Source organism: Phyllostomus discolor, chromosome 5 (assembly GCF_004126475.2).
Source record: "Phyllostomus discolor isolate MPI-MPIP mPhyDis1 chromosome 5, mPhyDis1.pri.v3, whole genome shotgun sequence".
Taxonomy (NCBI): Eukaryota; Metazoa; Chordata; class Mammalia; order Chiroptera; family Phyllostomidae; genus Phyllostomus; species Phyllostomus discolor.
Window position 1 is genome coordinate 72618592 of NC_040907.2, and position 21316 is coordinate 72639907.

Consider the following 21316-nt stretch of genomic DNA (forward strand, 5'->3'; position numbering starts at 1 on the left):
CTCTTCCTTCCTAAATCCGCTTAACAAAGTTGAAAATGATTTGCATCTTTGGACAAAAGAGAACTGTACATTTTCACGTATATTTAATTTGCTTTTAAAAGGATTAATTCTGAGAAATGTAAGCAGTTTTTTCTTTTGGATTGTGTACTTTCAGAGCCCCCAACTGCAAGTGGAAGTTATTTGTTGTCTGATAATATGCCAATAGAAGGTGTTAAATTCTGTAAAATAACTTTGAATTTCATTTTTGCAGAGACTTTGCGGGAATTTGAGGCCAACCCTTAAAATTCGGCTTACTTTTGTGATTAAAAAAAAAAAAACTTTGCTTTATTGGAGTATTACTTACATGTAGAAAACTACACATATCATAAGTGTAGACCTTGAAAAATTTTCACCAATAGAACTCACTTGTCTAATAATCACTTAGGTTGGCACCCACCAGATAATATTACAGCTTTCCAGAAACTCTTTATGTCTCTTATAGTTACAGCTAAGGTGGCCACTGATTTATAAGACCATATATTATTGAGTAAAAGAATTGTTAAACGTAATCAACTGGGAAATAGTAGCAACAGTAGCAAAACAGTGTCACAGAATGTCTTAATAAATAATTTTGTTTATTCATTATGTAAACTGTTATGAAATCTCAGAAACTTTTGTGGGAGAGGAATGCAAATTATGAGCTGATTTTAAATGACTGAGATAAAATGATTTAATTATTTTAAAACTCTTAAGAATGGTATTGAATGTGTCTTTGTAGATGTACTTCCAGAATCTTATGAATAGCTTTTCAATTGCTATCTTTGGTATCACAGTTTGAAGATTAGAAAATTCTAACTTTATTATTTTTTAAATTTTTAAAAATATTTTATTCATTTATTTTCAGAGAGAGGGGAAGGGAGGGAGAAAGAGGGAGAGAAACATCAATGTGTGGTTGCCTCTCACATGTGCCCCCACTGGGGATGTGGCCTGCAACCCAGGCATGTGCCCTGACTGGGAATCGAACCAGCTACCCTTTGGTTTGCAGCCTTCGCTCAATCCAGAGCTACACCAGCTAGGACAGAAAATTCTAACTTTAAATTTTACTGGATTTTTGGGTATATTTGTTAACAAGGCTAATTAATTTTACTCTCTGGTACCTAATTAAGGAACCTGTGGCTTTTCAGTCTTTTTTTGGGGGGGGGGGGGGTCTATGCTATCAACAGTAGGCCTGCTTTAGACAATATTTCTTAGAATTAGGAAGGCAATAGAGCCAGTAAAACCACTTTAAAAGTTACAATGTCAGTTACTTCAAACATTAAGAGAAGAGTAACTTAATGTTCTGAGTTACTTTTTGTTAAAGCAGTTTTTTCACCCTGTTAAGTTATATATATATACATGTATATATGATTTTTTATTATGGATTTTTTCACATATTTTTAAAAAGTAGACGCATAATAAAATAATGAACTTCTCTATACTTTACCTGAGAAGTACCATCAATATTCTGCAAGTCTTGTTTTATCTACAGCTCCTTGTCCCCCACCCCTTACTTTTACAGGCTTTTAGGTAAAATTTGTATATGCTCAACTGTACTAATCTTAGTTATATATATTTTTTAAATAAATGGGTACAACAGTCTAACACATATGTTTCATAAATTAAAACATTGTCATCTTCCCAGAAAGTTCCCTTGTATTCATTCCTTGCTGACACTGTGGTAATTATTTCACCTTAGTTTTGCCTAATATACATTTTATTTTGTTCCTCATTTATGGGGACTAGAATATTTTTATTCATGGATAAAGGAGACCAGGTATTCAGTTCAAAGGCATTATCTGTTTCAGAATGTATTACTATGCTAGGTGCTATGGGATGAAGAGGGGAGTATGTGTGTTGTTACACAATCATTAAAAAAATATATGACTTTTTTTTTCCCCCTCGGGGAGTTTACATACTTGTTAGGGAGAAAGGATTTAAATGTAAGTTAGGTAAAAATGTAAGGTGATGACAGTGCAGTGTACAGGCAGGTATTCCATAAGAGTTCTGAGAAAGGAAAAGATTAATGTGTTTGGGAGGAGTTAGGGAAGACTTTATGAAAGAAGTGAGCTAAGCTTAGAAAAGGAGTAGGAATGGATAACTAGAGATAAATTGAATGTTATAGCAGCCTTTATCAGCTTTTTGTTGTATTTTATATTAGGAAGTAAAAAAGCTTCGTGGCACCCTTTCAATCCATCTTCTGTTTTTTTAAGAAACACAAATATCATGTGATTTTTTAAAAAATCTTTCAGCTATTCTAAAATACAAAATTCTTAGCATGAAAGAATGGTGTTTATGATGTGGCACTTCACTATTCTGCTTATCCAGCCACACGGGATTAACGATCTCTGAGGACAAGGACCTGAGGACCAGGACGGCAGTCTCTGCCCAGCCCTTGCAGCCTGATGGTAATCGCTGTCATCCCCAGGTCTTGTCCCCACCCTTTGATGTTTCTTTTCCTTTAAGACTCAGGTCAGTCAACACTTTCTCTTAGGTGTTTTCTACCTTTTCCTGATTTCCGAACTGTTGTTGTCCTCAGCTCTCATGATACTGTAAGCATTCCTCTACTCTAGAAACTACCACTGTGTATTGTATTAGATAATTTTCCTGGCTTCTGCCTACACCAGACTCTGAGTTTCTTAAGGGTACAGATCGAGTCATTTTGAAAGCCTAGTTTGCATATGTCACAGGATGTAGGATAGTTGAAGAACTTGTAGGGTGATTGCTTGACAGGCAGTTGGAGATGAAGGATCAGTACAAGCATAAGTAGAGACATTATCTTCATAAACATGATAGTTTTGTACCTGGGGTATATAATATGAGCTGCGTAGTGGGAAATCAGTGGACCAATTTTAGAAGGCAGGAAGAAGGACCTGTTGACATTGCCAAAGTGTTTTATGATCTTAAAAAATAAAACAAAAACTAAAAAGAGAACAAAGCAGTTCTTTTCCTTCTTATAAAATGCTTGTCAAAGTTCAGATTTCTCATCCTGGATTTCAGATCCTTTCTCCATCTGCTCTCACCTTACCTGGCTAATCTTATATGTCACTGCCTGCCAATGGGTAGTTTCTGTTCCAAATAGGCCAGTTTCTGCAATGTTCTCTGAACAGGCCACACTTACTCCAGGTTTTGGAGCTTTATTCATGATATTAGTAATACCTGGAATATCAGTCTGTATCCTCTTCTCTTCAACTCTTAACCTTTAGGGGTTAGGTCAAGGCCACCCCTCCCATGAAGTAATTTTTAACAACTCTTGAATGATGATAACCCCCTTTTTAACCTTCTGAAGCATGAATTTAGATACGTTTCGTATTTTATCTATTACTTGCTTGACTGAGTGTGGTCTATCTAGCTCTCAGTTATCAGGGTGTTGGCAAGTCCACCAGCTCATGGGGGTGATCCTTCATCCTTTTTAAAGCTCCAGTCTATAGATGATGGGAACATAGTCTTCTCCCCCAAGTATTTCAGAGGAGTTTCAGGGAGCTTGTATTTTTCTTAGACACACCTTACTTCACTTCTTTGCTTCTGCTTTATTTTAGATTCCACTTACATTTTGTCTCTTGAGTCTGTCTTTTTGGTATCTGCATTCTTTTAAAGCATCAGTCACAGAGCAAGTATTTGTAGTGGAGTTTTTTTTAAAAATATATTTTATTGATTATGCTATTACAGTTGTCCCATTTTTCCCCCTTCACTCCCCTCCACCTTGCACACCCTCTCCCACTCACATTCCCCCCATTTAGTTCATGTCCATGTGTCATCCTTACAAGTTCTTTAGCTTCTACATTTCTCACACTATTCTTACCCTCCCCTTGTCTATTTTCTACCTACCATCTATGCTACTTAGTCTCTCTACCTCCTCCCCCCTCCCACTCCCCTGTTGCTAACCCTCCATGTGATCTCCATTTCTGTGGTTCTGTTCCTGTTCTAGTTGTTTGCTTACTTTGTTTTTGTTTTTGTTTTAGGTGTGGTTGTTAATAATTGTGAGTTTGCTGTCATTTTACTATACATGTTTTTTATCTTCTTTATCTTAGATAAGTCCCTTTAACATTTCATAAAATAAGGGCTTGGTGATGATGAACTCCTTTAACTTGACCTTATCTGAGAAGCACTTTATCTGCCCTTCCATTCTAAATGAAAGCTTTGCTGGATAGAGCAATCTTGGATATAGGTTCTTGCCTATCATGACTTGGAATACTTCTTTCCAGCCCCCTCTTGCCTGTAAGGTTTCTTTTGAGAAATCAGCTGATAGTCTTATGGGAGCTCCTTTGTAGGTAATTGTCTCTTTATCTCTTGCTGCTTCTAGGATTCTCTCCTTCATTTTAATCTTGGGTAACTTAATGATGATGTGCCTTGGTGTGTTCCTCCTTGGGTCCAACTTCTTTGGGACTCTCTGAGCTCCCTGGACTTCCTGGAAGTTTATTTCTTTGCCAGATTGGGGAAGTTCTCTTTTATTGTTTGTTCAAATAACTTTTCCACTTGTTGCTCTTCCTCTTCCCCTTCTGGTACCCCTATAATTTGGATGTTGGAACGTTTAAAGATGTCCTGGAGGTTCCTAAGCCTCTCCTCATTTTTTTGAATTCTTGTTTCTTCATTCTTTTCTGTTTGGTTGTTTCTTTCTTCTGGTCCACTCCATTGATTTGAGTCCCAGTTTCCTTCCCATCACTATTGGTTCCCTGTACATTTTCCTTTGTTTCATTTAGCATAGCCTTCATTTTTCATCTAGTTTGCGACCAAATTCAACCAATTCCATGAGCATCCTGATCACCAGTGCTTTGAACTGTGCATCTGATATGTTGTCTATCTCTTCGTTGCTTAGTTGTATTTGTTTTGGAGCTTTGATTTGTTCTTCCGTTTCAGCCATTTTTTTTTTGTTTTTTATCTTGATGCGCCTGTTACTCAGTGAAGGGCTGAACCTTAGGTGTTCACCAGGGCAGGGCAACTCAGTCGCTGGATTGTGACGCTGAATGTGGGGGAGGAGTCCCGGAGGGAACAATGGTGCTTGTTCTGCTCTCTGCTGGATTTCAGCCACTTCCGCTGCTTTCCCCAAGCAAACTGGGCCCTTCTGGTGCTGATTCCTGTGTAGGTGGGTTTGTGTACACGTCCTGGGATCCTGTGGTCTCTCCAACAAACTCTCCTGTGAGGCTGGGAGTCTCTCCCAGCACCTCAACCCCCACAAGTGTTGAGGCTTCAACTGGTGTTTTGAGGCTTTATTTCCCAGTGGGACCCTGGGCTGCACGGTCTGTCTTGCTCCCCAGTTTCGCCTGGTTTATCTGTGCAAATGTGGGACAGCCTGATCCACTTGCTGCCTTGCGTGCCACGCCCCTTCACAGTCCACTACCTTGCTGGGTCTGCCAGCAGCCACCTGTGTGCCTGGGGTCTTCCAGCCACTGCTTTTTTTTCTCTGACCCCTCTTCGCCCCTGGGCCTGACTCCACCCCTCCTAGGGGTCTGGATGAATGTGTCTATTTTAACTCCTTGGTTGTTGGACTTCCATACAGTTCAACTTTTTGTTAGTACTGGTTGTTTTTTTGTTTCTAAATTTTGTTGTCCTTATTTTGGTTGTGCAAGAAGGCACAGTGTGTCTGCCTACATCTCCATCTTGGCCGGGAGTCTCTGTAGTAGAGTTTTATTGAAAATTTGGGAGTAGTGGCAGGGATTATATTTCAGCATAGTAAATAGCTGAAAATAGAGACATTCTTTTATTTACAAGTTCTTTAGACATTCTCACTGTTGGAAATCTGTTAACTATTTTTCCCCGAGCCTCTCGGCCCTGTGGCCTGTTACGAGACCTTTTCTGTACTTCTTGGATGTTCTCGTATCTGTAGCTTCTATGCTTTGTGCTTTCTCTCCACTGATCTCTCTACAACTTTCCTATAGACTTTCCTTCCTGAGATCTCTTCAAATCAAGCTCTGGAAGGGGGTTTCATTTTTCTCAATTCCACAGTTCTACTGAATGTTTTGCCAAGTACAGGCATGAGTCATGTGAGGGGCTGTAGGTGCATGAGACCCTTAGGGTGGTGAACTGAGAGTAGGTCTCATAGGGCCAGGCTCTGGCCCCATTTGGATCCTCAGAATAAAAAGGAGGTGCTTAAACAATGATAGGTGAAGGCCTTAATACATTTGCTAGGAAAATAGGCTGTGTACTGAAACCCACTAATGGCATCTCTGGTCCAGCAGCAGTGTTCTCAGAACTGTGTCACATGTGTGGTCTACCGGTGGGAAGTGGGTACAGAATGTTTAATTAATTACACTTCTCAGTTTTGGGCACATTAGCATCATTGGCCAGGCATTCTTTTTCAGGGCTTTTGCACTTGCTGTTCGCCTGCCTTCAAGCCCAGATATCCATACTGTTTACTCCTCTACTTTTCAGTCTTTCATTAGACTTCTCACGGTGAGACCTTCCATTGCCATTCAGTTTAAAATAGCATCTTCCACACTTTCCTGGCTTTGCTTTTCTTTTTAGCACTTCTCACTATCAAATGTGCTATTTATTTTACATATTTATTTTGTGTAGTGTATGTCTCTGTTAGAATGCATGCTTCATGAGGGCAGGAATTTTTGTCTGTTTTTTTCATTGTTACAGTCCCAGTGGCTAGAACTGCGATGGCATGTATAGTAGGCTCTCAAAAAATGTTTGCTCAATGACTTTTAACTATGAGGTGTTCATTTCTTAGGGCTCTGGCTACTGTTGTTTTAAATAACACATTTTTCTTAAATGTCACCTTAAGTATGTTTCAAGCTCTTCAAGAGCCTCTTATATGTATGGGTAAAGCAAGTTTTAGAAATTTATAAAAATGGTATCTTTATTTATAACTTGCTTTGACATTTAACAATAGAGTGGAAACATTGAAGGCAGTTTTAAAAATATCATCTATCATGTCATCACCATAACACATATTATTTTCTCTTTATTACTTTGTACATGTATAAGGTACATGTTTTGCTGTTTTCATTTAAAGCATAGACATCTTCCCTATGTTTTTACATTAATTTAAGACGTATACTTTTAATGAAATACATAAATACTCCTTTGTGCAACTATATCATAAGTGTTGAGCATCTATAATTTTTATTATAGATGGGTAATATATTTTTGCAAATTAATATTTCTGTGTCTGCTGAATTACTTCCTTGGAATAAATTACCAGAAATAGGATTAATGAATGGAAGGTTATGAACTTCCCTTAGTGTTTGTGGAAAGTGTGTGAACATTCTGAGCTATACAAATTACATAAAAGTTGTGCCTTAGAGTACTATGAATGAGTGCTACTTTAATACTCTAATCATTAAGGGATGTTTTAATTTTTTGACTAGTTTAGTGGTGTAAAATAATGTTGCAAGATATATTTGCGAGAATGCACATTTTTAAAGAATATTTTATCTATTATTTTAGAGAGAGGGGAAGGTAGGGAGAAAGAGAGGGAGAGAAACATTAATGCATGAGAGAGACATTGATAGTTTGCCTCTCACATGCCCCCAGCCGAGGACTTGGTCTGCACCCCAGCCATGTGCCTTGACCTGAAGTGCTCAGAGACTTTTTGGTTCACAGGTCAGCGCTCAATCCACTGAGCCACACCAGCTATGGCTATTGTTATTTCTTTTGGAATGATTTTTATGAAATATTAGAGTAGTTTAAAAAGGGCATATTGTAGTCATTTCTAAAAAAAAAAGTAGGCATCAGGTCTTTGCGTAAGAACATGGCTTTCATCAAAAAATTGTTTTTATAAGGAAATCACTTTTGTTTTAGGCATTTCTGTCAAGAATATAGCCTTACATAATCAAAAGGATAAAATGCTGCTCTGGTTGGCGTAGCTCAGTGGATTGAGTGCGGGCTGCAAACCAAAGTGTCGCAGGTTTGATTCCCAGTCAGGGCACATGCCTGGGTTGCAGGCCATGGCCCCAGCAACTGCACATTGATGTTTCTCTCTCTCTCTTTCTCCCTCCCTTCCCTCTCTAAAAATAAATAAATAAAATCTTTAAAAACAAGGATAAAATGCTTTGGATAACTGTTGGTTGTGTACTTTAGTGGGAACTATTACACATATTAAGATGATTTGAAGCCTCATTAGGTAAATTGGAGTGAGTATATTGAAAGGTGTTTTTTATAAAAACATGCATATGTTATCGTCTCGCTAGATTAGCAGTTCTAATTAATGCAATTAAACTATAAAGTTGAAAATAAAGCTCATCAAATCATAATTATCTATTTTGATATTTGTAAATAGAGCAGTCACATACCACTATAATGGTACCACAGTACTACACATAAACATAGATTATATGATTTACTCTATGCTTAAGAAGTTCTCTGTTGCCATTGAAAATAGATGTGCTGTTTGGAAAGAGGCAATGTCTCTTGGTAAGTTATAATTTAATCATTTAATCATCATGTTTTGTTTATGTATCACTGCATGTCACTGTTTAAAACATTTGAATACTTCTCATAAACAGTGAAGTAAGCAACATGAGACATGTCACCACAGAAGGAAAATGTATGGTCTTGTAAAGTATTTTTAGTGCATAGGGCTAATTTGTTTTATTATTATTTTTTAAATTTTAATCATTGTCGAAGTACAGTTTTCTCCCTTTTACTCCCAATCCAGCCCACCCACCCAACCCTCCCTTCTTCCCTCCCATTACCACCCGCCCCCTAGTTTTTGTCCATGTGTCCTTTAAATTTGTTCCTGTAAACCCTTCCCATTCTCCCCTGAAATTCCCTCTTCTCTCCCTTATGGTCACTGTCAGCCTGTCCTCTATTTCAATGTGTCTTTGGTTATATTTTGCTTGTTTCTTTGTTTTGTTGTTTAGGTTCCTGTTAAAGGTGAGATCATATGGTATTTGTCTTTCGCTGCCTGGCTTATTTCGCTTAGCATAATGCTTTCCAGCTCCATCCAAGCTGTTGCAAAGGGTAGGAGCTCCTTCTTTCTTTCTGCTGCATAGAATTCCATTGTGTAAATGTACCATAGTTTTTTGATCCATTCATTCACTAATGGGCATCTTGGTTGCTTCCAGCATCTAGCTCTTGTAAATTGTGCTGCTATGAACATTGGAGTGCAAAGGTTCTTTTGTATTGGTGTTTTAGTATTCTTAGGATATAGTCCCAGCAGTGGAATTGCTGGGTCAAAAGGTAGATTCATTTTTAGTTTTCTGAGGAAGTTCCATACTGCTTTCCATAGTGGTTGTACCAGTCTGCAGTCCCACCAACAGTGCACTAGGGTCCCCTTTTCTCCACAACCTCTCCAACACTTGTTGTTTGTTGCTTTGTTTATGATGGCCATTCTGACTGGTGTGAAGTGGTATCTCATTGTGGTTTTAATTTGCATCTCTCTGATAGCTAGCGATATTGAACATCATTTCATGTGTCTTTGGATTTTCTGTATGTCCTCCTTGGAGAAGTGTCTGTTCAAGTCCTTTACCCACTTTTTAATTGGATTCCTTGTCTTCTTAGAGTGGAGTCGTGTTAGTTCTTTATATATTTTGGAGATTAAACCGTTGTCTGAGGTATCATTAGCAAATATGTTTTCCCATACAGTTGGTTCTCTTTTAATTTTGATACTGTTTTCTTTAGCTGTGCAGAAGCTTTTAATTTTGATGAGGTCCCATTTGTTTATTCTTTCCTTTATGTCCCTTGCTCTAGGAGACATGTCAGTAAAAAAGTTTCTGCATAAAATATCTGAGATTTTCCTACCTACGTTCTCCTCTAGAACTTTAATGGTGTCACATTTTATATTTAAGTCTTTTATCCACCTTGAATTTATTTTTGTATAAGGTGTAAGTTGGTGCTCAAGTTTCAGTTTTTTGCACGTGGCTGTCCAGTTCTCCCAACACCATTTGTTGAAGAGGCTATTTTTATTCCATTTTATGTTGCTGCCTCCTTTGTCAAATATGAATTGACCATAGAGACTTGGGTTTATTTCTGGGCTCTCTGTTCTCTTCCATTGGTCCATGTGCCTGTTTTTATGCCAGTACCAGGCTGTTCTGATTACAGTGGCCTTGTAGTATAGTTTAGTGTCAGGTATTGTGATCCCTCCTACTTTACTCTTCTTTCTCAAAAATGCAGCAGCCATTCGGGGTCGTTTATAATTCCATATAAATTTTTGAAGTGTTTGTTCTATGTCTGTGAAATATGCCATTGGTACTTTAATAGGAATTGCATTGAATGTGTAAATTGCTTTGGGTAGTATGGACATTTTGATGATATTAATTCTTCCAATCCATGAACACAGTATATGTTTCCATTTATTTGTGTCTTCCTTGATTTCTTTCCTGAGTGTTATGTAGTTTTCTAAATACAGGTCTTTTCCCTCTTTGGTTAGGTTTATTCCTAGATATTTTATTTTTCTTTTCACTATTTCAAATGGGATTTTTTCCTTGATTTCTGCTTCTGCTGTTTCATTGTTGGTGTACAGAAATGCCTTTGATTTCTGGATATTGACTTTGTATCCCGCTGCTTTGCCAAATTCATTTATTAGGTCAAGCAGGTTTTTGGTGGAGTCTGTAGGATTTTCTATGTATACTATCATGTCATCTGCAAACAGTGACAGTTTTGTTTCCTCCTTTCCGATTTGGATGCCTTTTATTTCTTTTTCTTGTGTGATTGTTGTGGCTAAAACTTCCAGTACTATATTGAATAGAAGTGGTGAAAGTGGACGGCCTTGTCTTGCTCCTGATATTAGAGGAAAAGATTTTAATTTTTGCCCATTGAGTATGACGTTGGCTGTGGGTCTCACATGTATGGCCTTTATTATGTTGAGGAATGCTCCATTTATTCCCACTTTGCTGAGTGTTTTTATCATAAATGGGTGCTGTATCTTATCAAATGCTTTTTCTGCATCTATTGATATGATCATGTGGTTTTTGTCTTTGCTTTTGTTTATGTGATGTATTACATTTACTGATTTGCAAATATTGTACCATCCTTGCATCCCTGGAATGAATCCCACTTGGTCGCGGTGTATGATCTTTTTACTGTATTGTTTGATGCGGTTTGCCAGTATTTTGTTGAGGATTTTAGCGTCAATGTTCATCAGTGATATTGGTCTGAAGTTTTCTTTCTTTGTTGTGTCTTTATCTGGTTTTGGAATTAGGATGAAGTTGGCCTCATAGAAAGAGTTTGGGAGTCTCCCATCTTTTTGGATTTTTTGGAATAGTCTGTGAAGGATAGGGGTTAGCTCTTCCTTAAATGCTTTGTAGAATTCTCCTGTGAAACCATCTGGTCCCAGGCTTTTGTGTGTTGGGATTTTTTTGATTACTGCTTCAATTTCATTTGCTGTTATTGGTCTGTTCAGGCTTTCTGCTTCTTTTTCATTGAGTTTTGGAAGATTATATTTTTTAGAAATTTGTCCATTTCACCTAGGTTTTTAAATTTCTTGGCATGCAGTTTTTTGTAGTAATTTCTTACAGTCCTTTGTGTTTCTATGGTATCTGTTGTGATCTCTCCTCTTTCATTTCTGATTGTGTTTATTTGGGTCTTCTCTTTTTTTCTTGATGAGTCTGCTTAAAGGCTTGTTGATTTTGTTTATCTTTTCAAAGAACCAGCTCTTGGATTCATTGATCCTTAGAATTGTGCTTTTAGTTTCTATGTCATTTAATTTTGCTCTGATCTTGGTTATTTCCTTCCTTCTGCTTGCTCTGGGCTGTCTTTGTTGTTCCTTGAGTTCTTGTAGACCTAGGGTTAGGTTGTTTGGAATGTTTCTAACTTTTTTCAGTGGGCCTGTATCACTATGAACTTCCCTCTCAGGATTGCCTTGGCTGTGTCCCATAAGTTTTGGGTTGTTGTGAGTTCGTTTTCATTTGTTTCCAGAAACCATTTGATTTTTTCCCTAATACCGTTCTTGACCCATTCATTGTTTAATAGCATGCTGTTTAATCTCCATGATTTTGAGTGTTTTGGGTTTTTTTCCTTGGGGTTGGTTTCTAGCTTCAGTCCCTTGTGATCCGGGAAAATGCTTGATATGATTTCAATTTTCTTGAAATTGTTGAGGCTTGTTTTGTGTCCTATCATGTGGTCAGTCTGAAAATGTTCCATGTACATTTGAAAAGAATGTGTATTTAGCTTCTTTGGGATGGAGGGCTCTGTATATATCAGTAAAGTCCATTTCATCAAGGGTATTGTTCAATTCCACAATATCTTTGTTGATATTTTGTTTGAAAGATCTGTCCATTTTTGATAGTGGGGTGTTAAAATCCCCCACTATAATTGTGTTGCTGTCCATATCTTTCTTGAAGTCCTCTAAGATTTTCTTTATGTATTTGGGTGCTCCTATGTTGGGTGCATATATATTTACAATATTTATGTCTTCTTGGTGGATTCTTCCCTGGAGTATTATGAAGTGACCTTCTGGGTCTCTCTTTATGGACCTTTTTTGAAGTCTATTTTGTCTGATATGAGTATTGCTACCCCGGCTTTTTTTTCCATCTTTTTGCTTGGAAGATTTGTTTCCAGCCCTTCACTTTCAGCCTGTGCAGGTCTTCTATCCTGAGGTGGGTCTCTTGTAGGCAGCATATGTGTGGGTCATTTTTTCTTATCCATTCAGCTATTCTATGTCTTTTGATTGGAGCATTTAATCCATTTACGTTTAAGGTTAGTATTGATAGGTTTTTATTCATTGTCTTTTATGTACGTGTGTTCCTCTCTCTCTCTCTTTTCCTTCCCTTCTTTAAAGCAGTCCCTTTAGAATCTCTTGCAGAGCTGGTTTGGTGGAGGTGTATTCTTTTAGACTTCTTTTGTCTGGGAAGCTTCTTATTTGGCCTTCTATCTTGATTGAGAGCCTTGCTGGGTAAAGTAACCTTGGTTGCAGACCTCTGGTTCTCATTACTTGGACTATTTCTTGCCATTCTCTTCTGGCTTGGAGTGTTTCCATTGAGAAGTCAGCTGCTAGCCTTATTGGGGCTCCCTTGTGTGTTACTTCCTTCTTCTCCCTTGCTGCCTTTAAGATTCTCTCTTTGTCTTGAAATTTTGCCATTTTAATTAATGATGTGTCTTGAGGTGGGCCTCTTTGGGTTCCTCTTGATTGGGACTCTCTGTGTTTCCTGGATTTGTGTGACTTTTCCTCTCATTAAATTAGGGAAGTTTTCCTTCATTACTTTTTCAACTAGGTTTTCTATCCCTTGCTCTTCTTCTTCTTCTCCTTCTGGTATCCCTATTATACGGGTATTATTACATTTCATATTGTCTTGCATTTCTCTTAATCCTTCTTCCTTCTGAGCCTCTTTTCCTTTTCTTGCTGTTTCTGGGTGTTGTTTTCTACTTTGTCCTCTAGCTCGCTAATCTGATCTTTTGCTTCATCAATCCTGCTTTTCTTTCCTTCTTCTGTGTTCCTCAGTTGAGAAATGGCATTCTTCATTTCCTCTTGGCCCTTGTTGAGAGTTCCTATTTCCTTTTTCATGTTTATATAGTTTGCAGTGAAATCGTTGTAGCTTCCCTCTAGTTTCTGGTAGCTCATTGTGAGTTCATTGAGCTTCCTGGTAATCATTGTTTTGAACTCACTATCTGATAGTTGAGTTGCCTCTGTTTCCATTAGCATTTTTTCTGAGGCTTCCTTCTTTCCCTTCAATTGGGGATTGTTTCTTTGTTTTCTCATTGTTCATGGGATTCTTCTTGTTAGCCTCTGTTTCTTAAATTGATCTGTTCTGGTTCCCTCTGATTATGGTGTGAACTTCTGTGGTAGAACACCTGTGAGATTCAGTGGTGCAGTCTTCTTCATGTATCCTGGTGTTCAGAACTTCCCCCTACTCTTTTTTGTGATCAGTTGAAGGAGTAAGGCAAAATGGTTTAAGACAGCAAGACAGTATACTATGATATTTACATTAGCAGCCAGTAGAGAAGAGATGGGTTATCCTTTGGCTCCTTATAATGTTAACCGTGATCCTCCACCGCACTATCCACATTTTAGAAAGGATGGAAAGAAGGTAAGACTCTTATTGGGGATGAAAAGATTGTTAGTTGGATTTAGAAAGCTGTGAGGCTGTGGAAGGTCAGATTCTAAGTAGGGTTGTAATAAGGATTAATAAATAGGAGTAGTGTGTAAAAGAATAGAGACAACCCCCACAATAGTATAGTTCAGGAAATTGCAAAGTGGGCTGAGATCAGGTAGGGGTGTTGAGTAGTATTTACAATTGTATGAACTAGGTCTTATTTACAGTAATATTAATGCAACAGTCTTGTGGCAGAATCGATGAGATCTAGATAACAAGAATAAGGAGTGTAGAACTTTGAGAGGTGTATTAATGGAACACAGATGAAGGATAGTAGATTATCAACACACTGTGACTGAGATAACAGGGGGAACCTATCAAATAACAGTATAACCAGCCAAGCAAAGAAGATTATACAGAAAGAAAAAGAATACCAAAATAATATTAAAATAAAAAATGTCAGAAAGTGAGAAAGAGATAACACAAATTTGCAGTAACTTGCAAGATCAAAAAAAAAGGGGGAAAAAAACCAGAAGATGGAGTTCAGGAGAGAGAAATTTGGAGTGGAAGGAATAATACTAGGATGAATGGAAGAGAAACATAAGGGATTGAGAGATATAAAAATAATAAGAATTGAAAAATAAAAAGTCACTTAAAACACAAGACAAAGTCAATCAACCAACAACAGCCAAAAAAACCAAAATAAAACAAAACAACCTCTTGTTGGTTTCTAACTGGCCAGACCAGTTTTTCTGATCTTGCTGGCTTCAGCAGGCTGAGGTGCGTTTGAAATGCTTATCGCTCCTCCCAGCCAAATCTCAGTAAGTCTCTCAGGTACTATCCCCAGGGCCAGCAGGGCGCTCTCCCCAGGGCCAATCTGACTTTCCCCTACAGGACCCTGGGCGCTCCCGAGCATGCTCTCCAGAGCTCACTGCCGCAGTCTCCTGGACTCCGGCCCCCCCCGCAGGGCTCCTGCGTCCTTTCGGTTTCACAATGCAAGGTCCATGGATTTCAAGGAGACGTGCCCTTCCCCCAAATTCCTCCACCGTGGGCGCTATGTTCTCAGGAAGCACCCGCGACTTTTCTGGATTCACGGTGCAATCTCTGGGGATCGTAAAAGGGCATGCCCATCCACCAAATTTTTGAGTTTCGGGCTCTAGGAATGCACTAAGCGCACTAAGCGCCGCATCCCTTCCGGGTTCACAGCGCGAGAGTCAGGATTCCCAAGGGGGTGCGCGCTTCCACAGTTCAGCACCGCAGGCTCCAGAAACTTGAGAACGCCTGTGCCCTTTCCTTGATGGGGGCTGCGAGGTCTGGGTTTTCCATGGAAAGATCCACACTCCCACCGGCTTGAGGGTGCGGGCACACTTTCAGGCTGCCCCTGGTCGTGCCATCTGGAGGCACTCACTTCTCCCAGGGCTGTGGGTGGGTGCTCGCAGCCCCTGGGCGATTGTCTCCCAGTCTAACTGCCTTCTCTGTGCCTTCAAGCCACAAGGTCTCCCCTGGTGTTGCTCAGCCCCTGTAGTCCAGGAAGGGAGCAGCGACTCTACTCTCCTGGGTGCCCCGAGGCAGACCCGGGAGTACCGGGCCTGGAGACTGCAACCTTCCTGGTCCCCGTGCTGATCCCTGGGTCCCTTTTGTCCTGAAGCAGTCTCCTTGTCACCTGGTTTTTCAATGATCGCTATAATTTTTGATGTCCTGTTTTCAAAAATGTTTCGGTAACCTAGGCCACTTGCTCTGTTCCTTCACTGATACGTGGGTTTTCTCTTCTTCACAGAAAGCCAAGAATCATGCTGCCTGGAGCAAAACTGCCATCTTTCACCCCAGGACTAATTTGTTTTAAAATTAAATACTTTCATACTTCACTTTTAAAAATTAAATATTTTTGCTTTATCAAAATAAGCACACACTGAAAAATTTGAATACTAGAAAAAAGAAGGGACAAAACACCTGTATTGTTACATGTATTGTGATTATTGTCATACTTCATCGATTCTAAAATGCCCTTTTTCACATTTAAATATATATTTCTTCACATTTCAGCTTCTCTGAAATTAGGATGTAATTTACAGCCAATTAATATGGCATTACCATATTGTTGCATTTCCTTTTTATAAGGCATGTTTTAAGCTTGCTTTTAAAGATACTACATGACAATTTACATCAATCTTCTCACTCCAAGATTCAGTGTTATTGTCATTCTTCAGTACCTCTTGAAGATGAACTTAAGTTCCTGGAAAACAAGAAATTGAGGTAGACTCAGGTTTTTCCTCATTCCAGAGCAAGGATTGGAGGAAGTAGGTTGGCCTGGGAATCGATGAACCACTCAAGAAAGGAACCCAGAGATCATGCTGTAACTCAGAAAACATTGAGTGCCCCTCTGTGTGTCCTATGATGGGTTTTCCAGTGTTTAGTTTAGGGATGAAAAAAACTATTCTTAAGAACTGTGGGGTATAATACCTCTGTTCAACATTTAGTGCTATGTGCTGAGGACACAGTGATGAATAAAATAAGTCTCTTTCCTAGATGGATTGTACAGTGGGAGAAGACAGAACTGTTTCATGCTAATTTTATATTGGACACTTGGGAAGATTAAAACTTAAACAATTTTTTTGTACTTGAGAAACTCACAGACTATTGAAAGAAAGATTCCTATGTTTTAATATTTCACACCAAATTTCTGGTTTAAAAAAACCTGGTAATATTTTATTCACAATATTGTTCTCCATTGACTTATGAGTATAGTTTTGTTGCATCAAGAAAATTAGATTTAAGGTGTTTTCGACTATAGTATTAATTTGCTTCCTCTCCAATAATATCCAATTATCCCATGTTTTACATAAATATCAGATACTTTCCAGTTTCACAATTGATGGGTTAATATATTTCTGTATGTGTTTTATCACTGGTTCAGCAAAATAGCTACTTTTTCTCCCTCCACTGGAGAAAATATCAATGTGGGGGGGGGCAACATTTATCCATTATCTTCTGTTGAATGTTTGTTGTATGTCAGTAGGCGAGGCATTGAGATACCAAATTGAATGAACATTGTTTCCAACTCAAGTCTGTGGGAATACGTAGAAAATGTGTGCAACTCAGTGTGACTAGATCTGTGTGGTAGGAAGAAAAATCTGTGTGAGGGAGCACTGAATAGGGAATGTTTAATGTTTAATTCTTCAGGTTGTTACCTGAAGAATTTTCACATCTGCACTTGTCCTTAAGAGAGGGGGGTGTGTGTGTATGTGTGCGTGCGCGTGCGTGTGTGTAGTGTTGTGGTATGGGGTAAAAGGCATTCTAGGTAGGGAAAGCAGCATGAGCAAAGACGTTGAGTTGCGGGAGTTGTGATTTGAGAAGGGACTACAAGGATAGGAAGCTGGAGACAATACTATTAACTGTTTATTGAGCACTTATTCTTTTTAAGGCATTATTCTACATAGTTTACATTTATTCCTCAAAACAGTTTTTTGAGATAGTTGTTTTATAATCTTCATTTTACCAGTGAGGAATCAGAAAGATAAAAAATGGTACCCAATTCTAAGACTTCTTGAATTTGAAATAGCCATGTAGAAGGTAAAAAAATAAAGCATTTTTATCAAATCCTTCAGATAGACTTACATTGAAAAGAACAGTCAAAAAGTATTCAGGGGTTAGAAAAGTCTTATGTTAAATTCAGAGTGAAGTTAATTGTTAAAATTTTATTGTGGTAAATTAATATTAAAATATGTAGTCATATTGTAATACTCTAAGATTTTTTAAAGCTTTTTATTGTATATTATATTATACCACAAATACAGAAAACTAAATAAAACTTAAATAATTTAATGACTTTTTTAACTTGTTTTTTTTTTAAGGTTTCAGTGTACTTTATTTCTTTAGTCATGCTGTGTACTAATGGGTACACAGTGCTTTCACTTGTTTTTTTTTATGTTTCAAATGTATTTTAATGACTTTTTTTTAAACAAAACAAATACACTTATAACTACTGCTCAGGTCAAGAAATCTTTGCCATCCACTCTAAAAGCCTTCCACATGCCTCTTCCTGATCATAGCTCCTTCTTCTCCCCTAGTAGTAACTGCTATCCTGACTTCTAGAGTAATTGCATCTTTTTAGTTTTTTAAATTTTACCATCCAAATGTGCATTCTTAAACACTGTAATTTAATTGTGCCTGTTTTTGTTTTAAATCTCAATCTTCATGTCCCAATGCCAGCTCTTCCCCCCTCTGCCTCTGTTTTACATTTTATTTGTTGAAGCAACAAGTAAAATAGGTATTTTGACCTATACAGATTCCATAATCTGGATTATGCTATTTGCATAATTTTTCTTCATTTGTATTTTCTGTAAATTGATAGCTGGATCTAAAAGCTTCATCAAGTTAATATTTTGTTTTTGGTTTTTGGACAAGAATGCTTCCCAGGTGCTGATGTGGTCTGACTTCCATCAGGAGATGGATAGTGTCTGGTTGTTTGTCTTTTTGTGATTTTAGTGGCCACTGATGTTTGATGCCTAGATCAATGAATTTATTAGAGATTACAGAGTGGAGATATTTGAATGCTGTTATTTTTTATTTATAAGGTGGAATGAGTCCATAAAAAAACATTTCATCTACTCTTTGGTTACCCAGTGGTACAATTCATTTAGAAAAGGAAGGGTGGACATTTGGTTCTTTACCAGTTTTTAAAATAATACATTAGGCCCTGACTGCTGTGGCTTAATTAGTTGGGCGTCATCCCCAAAGCAAAAGGTCACTTCCTGGTCAGGGCACATGCCTATGTTGCAGATTCAGTCCTGGTCCAGTGTGCAGGAGAGGGAAATGATTAGTGTTTCTTCTCACCCTCTCTCCCTTCCCCTCCCTCTAAAGAAAAATAAATATTTAAAAACAACACATTAGTTCCTCTGGTAGTGACCAGTGAGTTTTTCATAAGTATCATTATGAACCAAGTAAATAAGTATTTAATGCTCACTATTTTATAGATGCATTGGAGGAACCCTATTTTATGCATGCAGTTGACTTTTATAAATAAAATATGAAGAAGTACCTTAGTAATCACTCTTGCATTGGTATTCTATATAAATTTTAGGACCAGCATGTTGAGATTTTGATGAGGGTTGCTTCTAATCTATAGATTAGTTTCTAATATTGTTTATATTGCCCTCTTGCTTTTTAAATTTTGATCAATCTTGCCATGAGTTTATAAACTGTAATTTTTTAAAAAATCCAGCTTTTAGCACCTGCCACCTGAGTCTCGGCTTCTCATCTTCCTCCCTGAACAACGTGCTTCAGCACACGCTCTAGCTTCTCCACAAGCTACTGGACCCTGGGCTCTGTGCAGTCGCCCAGCTACCGGGTCTGGCTGGCCAGCAGCATGGCCAGCATCTATGCAGGTGCCAGGGGCTCAGGCTCCTGGATCTCGGTGTTCCGCTACATCAGCATGCGGGGCAGCTGGGTATCCGGGGGCTTAGCTGCAGGGATGGCCGGGGGTCTGGTGGGCATAGGGGGCATCCAGAGTGAGAAGAAGACTATGTAATGCCTGAATGACCACCTGGCCTCCTACCTGGACAGGGTGAGAAGCCTGGAGGCTGATAATCAGAGACTGGAGATCACAATCTGGGAACACTTAGAGAAGAAGGGACCCCAGGTCAGAGATTGGGGGCATTATTTCAAGACCATTGAGGACCTGAGGGCTCAGATCTTTGCAAATTATGTGGACAGTGCCCGCGTTGTTCTGCAGATTGACCGTGCTTGTCTTGCTGCTGATGACTTCAGAGTCGAATATGAGATGGAGCTGGCCATTCACCAATCTGTGGAGAATGACAATGGGCTCCGAAAGGTCATTGATGACACCAATATCACTTGGCTGCAGCTGAAGATAGAGATCGAGGCTTTCAAGGAGGAGCTGCTCTTCATGAAGAAGAACCACAAGGAGGAAGTAAATGGTCTACAAAACCAGATTGCCAGTTCTGGGTTGACTGTGAAGTTGGATGCCCCCAAATCTCAGGACCTTGGCAAAATCATGGCAGATATCCAGGGCCAGTATGACGAGCTGGCTTGGAAGAAGAGAGGAGCTGGACAAGTACTGTTCCCATCAGACTGAAGAGAACACCACATTGGTCACCTCACAGACTGCTGAGATAAACGCTGCTGAGATGACACTAATGGAGCTGATACATATGGTCCAGTCATTGGAGACTGACCTGGACTCAGTGAAGAATTCGAAGGTCAGTTTGGAGAACAACCTGAGGGAGTTGAAGATGCACTATGCCATGCAGATGGAACAACTCAATGGGATCCTGCTGCACCTGGAGTCAGAGCTAGCCCAGACCTGGGTAGAGGGCCAGCACCAGGCCCAGAAGTATGAGGCTCTGTTGAAGATCAAGGTCAAGCTGGAGGCTGAGATTGCCACCTACCGCAGCCTACTGGAAGAAGGGGAGGACTTCAATCTTGTTGATGCCCCAGACAAGAGCCCCTCCTTACAAACCATCCAAAAAGACCATGACCCACAGGATTGCGGATGGCAGAGTGGTGTCTGAGGTCAACGACACCAAAGTTTTAAGGCATTAAAGGCAGCAGAAGTGGGGCATCCTGTAGCAAGGCAGAAGGCTAATAAAAAGTTCATTGAAAGATTTAAAAAATAATCCAGCTTTTAGTTTTTCTTTACCTCTATTAAGTGTATGTTTTTTATTATTTGCTTTTAACTCTATTCTTTTATTCTTTATACTTCATTTAACTTTGTTTTTCTAATGTTCTGTAATAGATTACAGATTTTCAGCCTTCTTTTCTAATGTATGAATTACAGGTTTTAAAGTTCCCTGTAGGCACTGCTTTAGTTACATCCCTTGGGTTTTTTGATATGTAAACCTTATCATTTTACAAACATAACATTTGATATAAATATCATTCATTCCAACATATATTTTGATTTCTTTGACCCATGCCTTGTCTCAAATATATCTCTTTATGTCAGTTATCTATAGTTGGGTAACAAACCACCCAAATACTTAACACAGCTATTACCTTCCTTAATTCTGTGAGTGGCTGGGCAGTTTCTCTGCTGGTTTTGTCTGGGTTTGTTTATGAGGTGCATTTAGCTAGAGGATTGGTTCTGGTGGTTGGTGCTAGCTAGCGACTGGGGTTCCTTGGTTCTATGTACTTGACTTTTTATCATCCAGCAGGCTAGACCAGTCTCTCACATGGTATTCTCAGGCCAGCACTCTAAGAGGCGAAGGGGAAAGCAGAAACCCTTTTACTACATTCTGTTGAATTAGAACAAGTCACAAGCCTGGCCCAGATTCAAGAATGGGAAAATAGATTCCTCTTTTTTAGGAGCAGCACAATTTGTCTTTATATTTAATCTACCACAATTTCCAAAAGTTGGGAAATTTTTC

At 38.8% G+C, this 21316-nt stretch overlaps 2 protein-coding genes and 1 long non-coding RNA gene across 3 annotated transcripts in view; all 3 read left to right on the plus strand.

The window, feature by feature from the left end:
* The window catches only part of ABCD3 (ATP binding cassette subfamily D member 3), a 76375-nt gene that overhangs the window by 1499 nt on the left and 53560 nt on the right, over positions 1-21316 (plus strand). The gene's annotated exons all lie outside the window — the stretch shown is intronic.
* On the plus strand, positions 959-14266 carry LOC118500699. Its single transcript, XR_004903275.1, has 3 exons — positions 959-2708; positions 5002-5010; positions 14255-14266. It is a non-coding gene; the product is annotated as an uncharacterized LOC118500699 (long non-coding RNA).
* Positions 19207-20492, plus strand: LOC114496142 (keratin, type I cytoskeletal 18-like; the record flags this gene model as incomplete). The annotated part of the gene is given in 3 exon segments (XM_036025089.1): positions 19207-19985; positions 19987-20416; positions 20418-20492. Coding segments are annotated over 3 exon segments (1284 nt in total), but the record flags the coding sequence as incomplete, so codon positions are not given.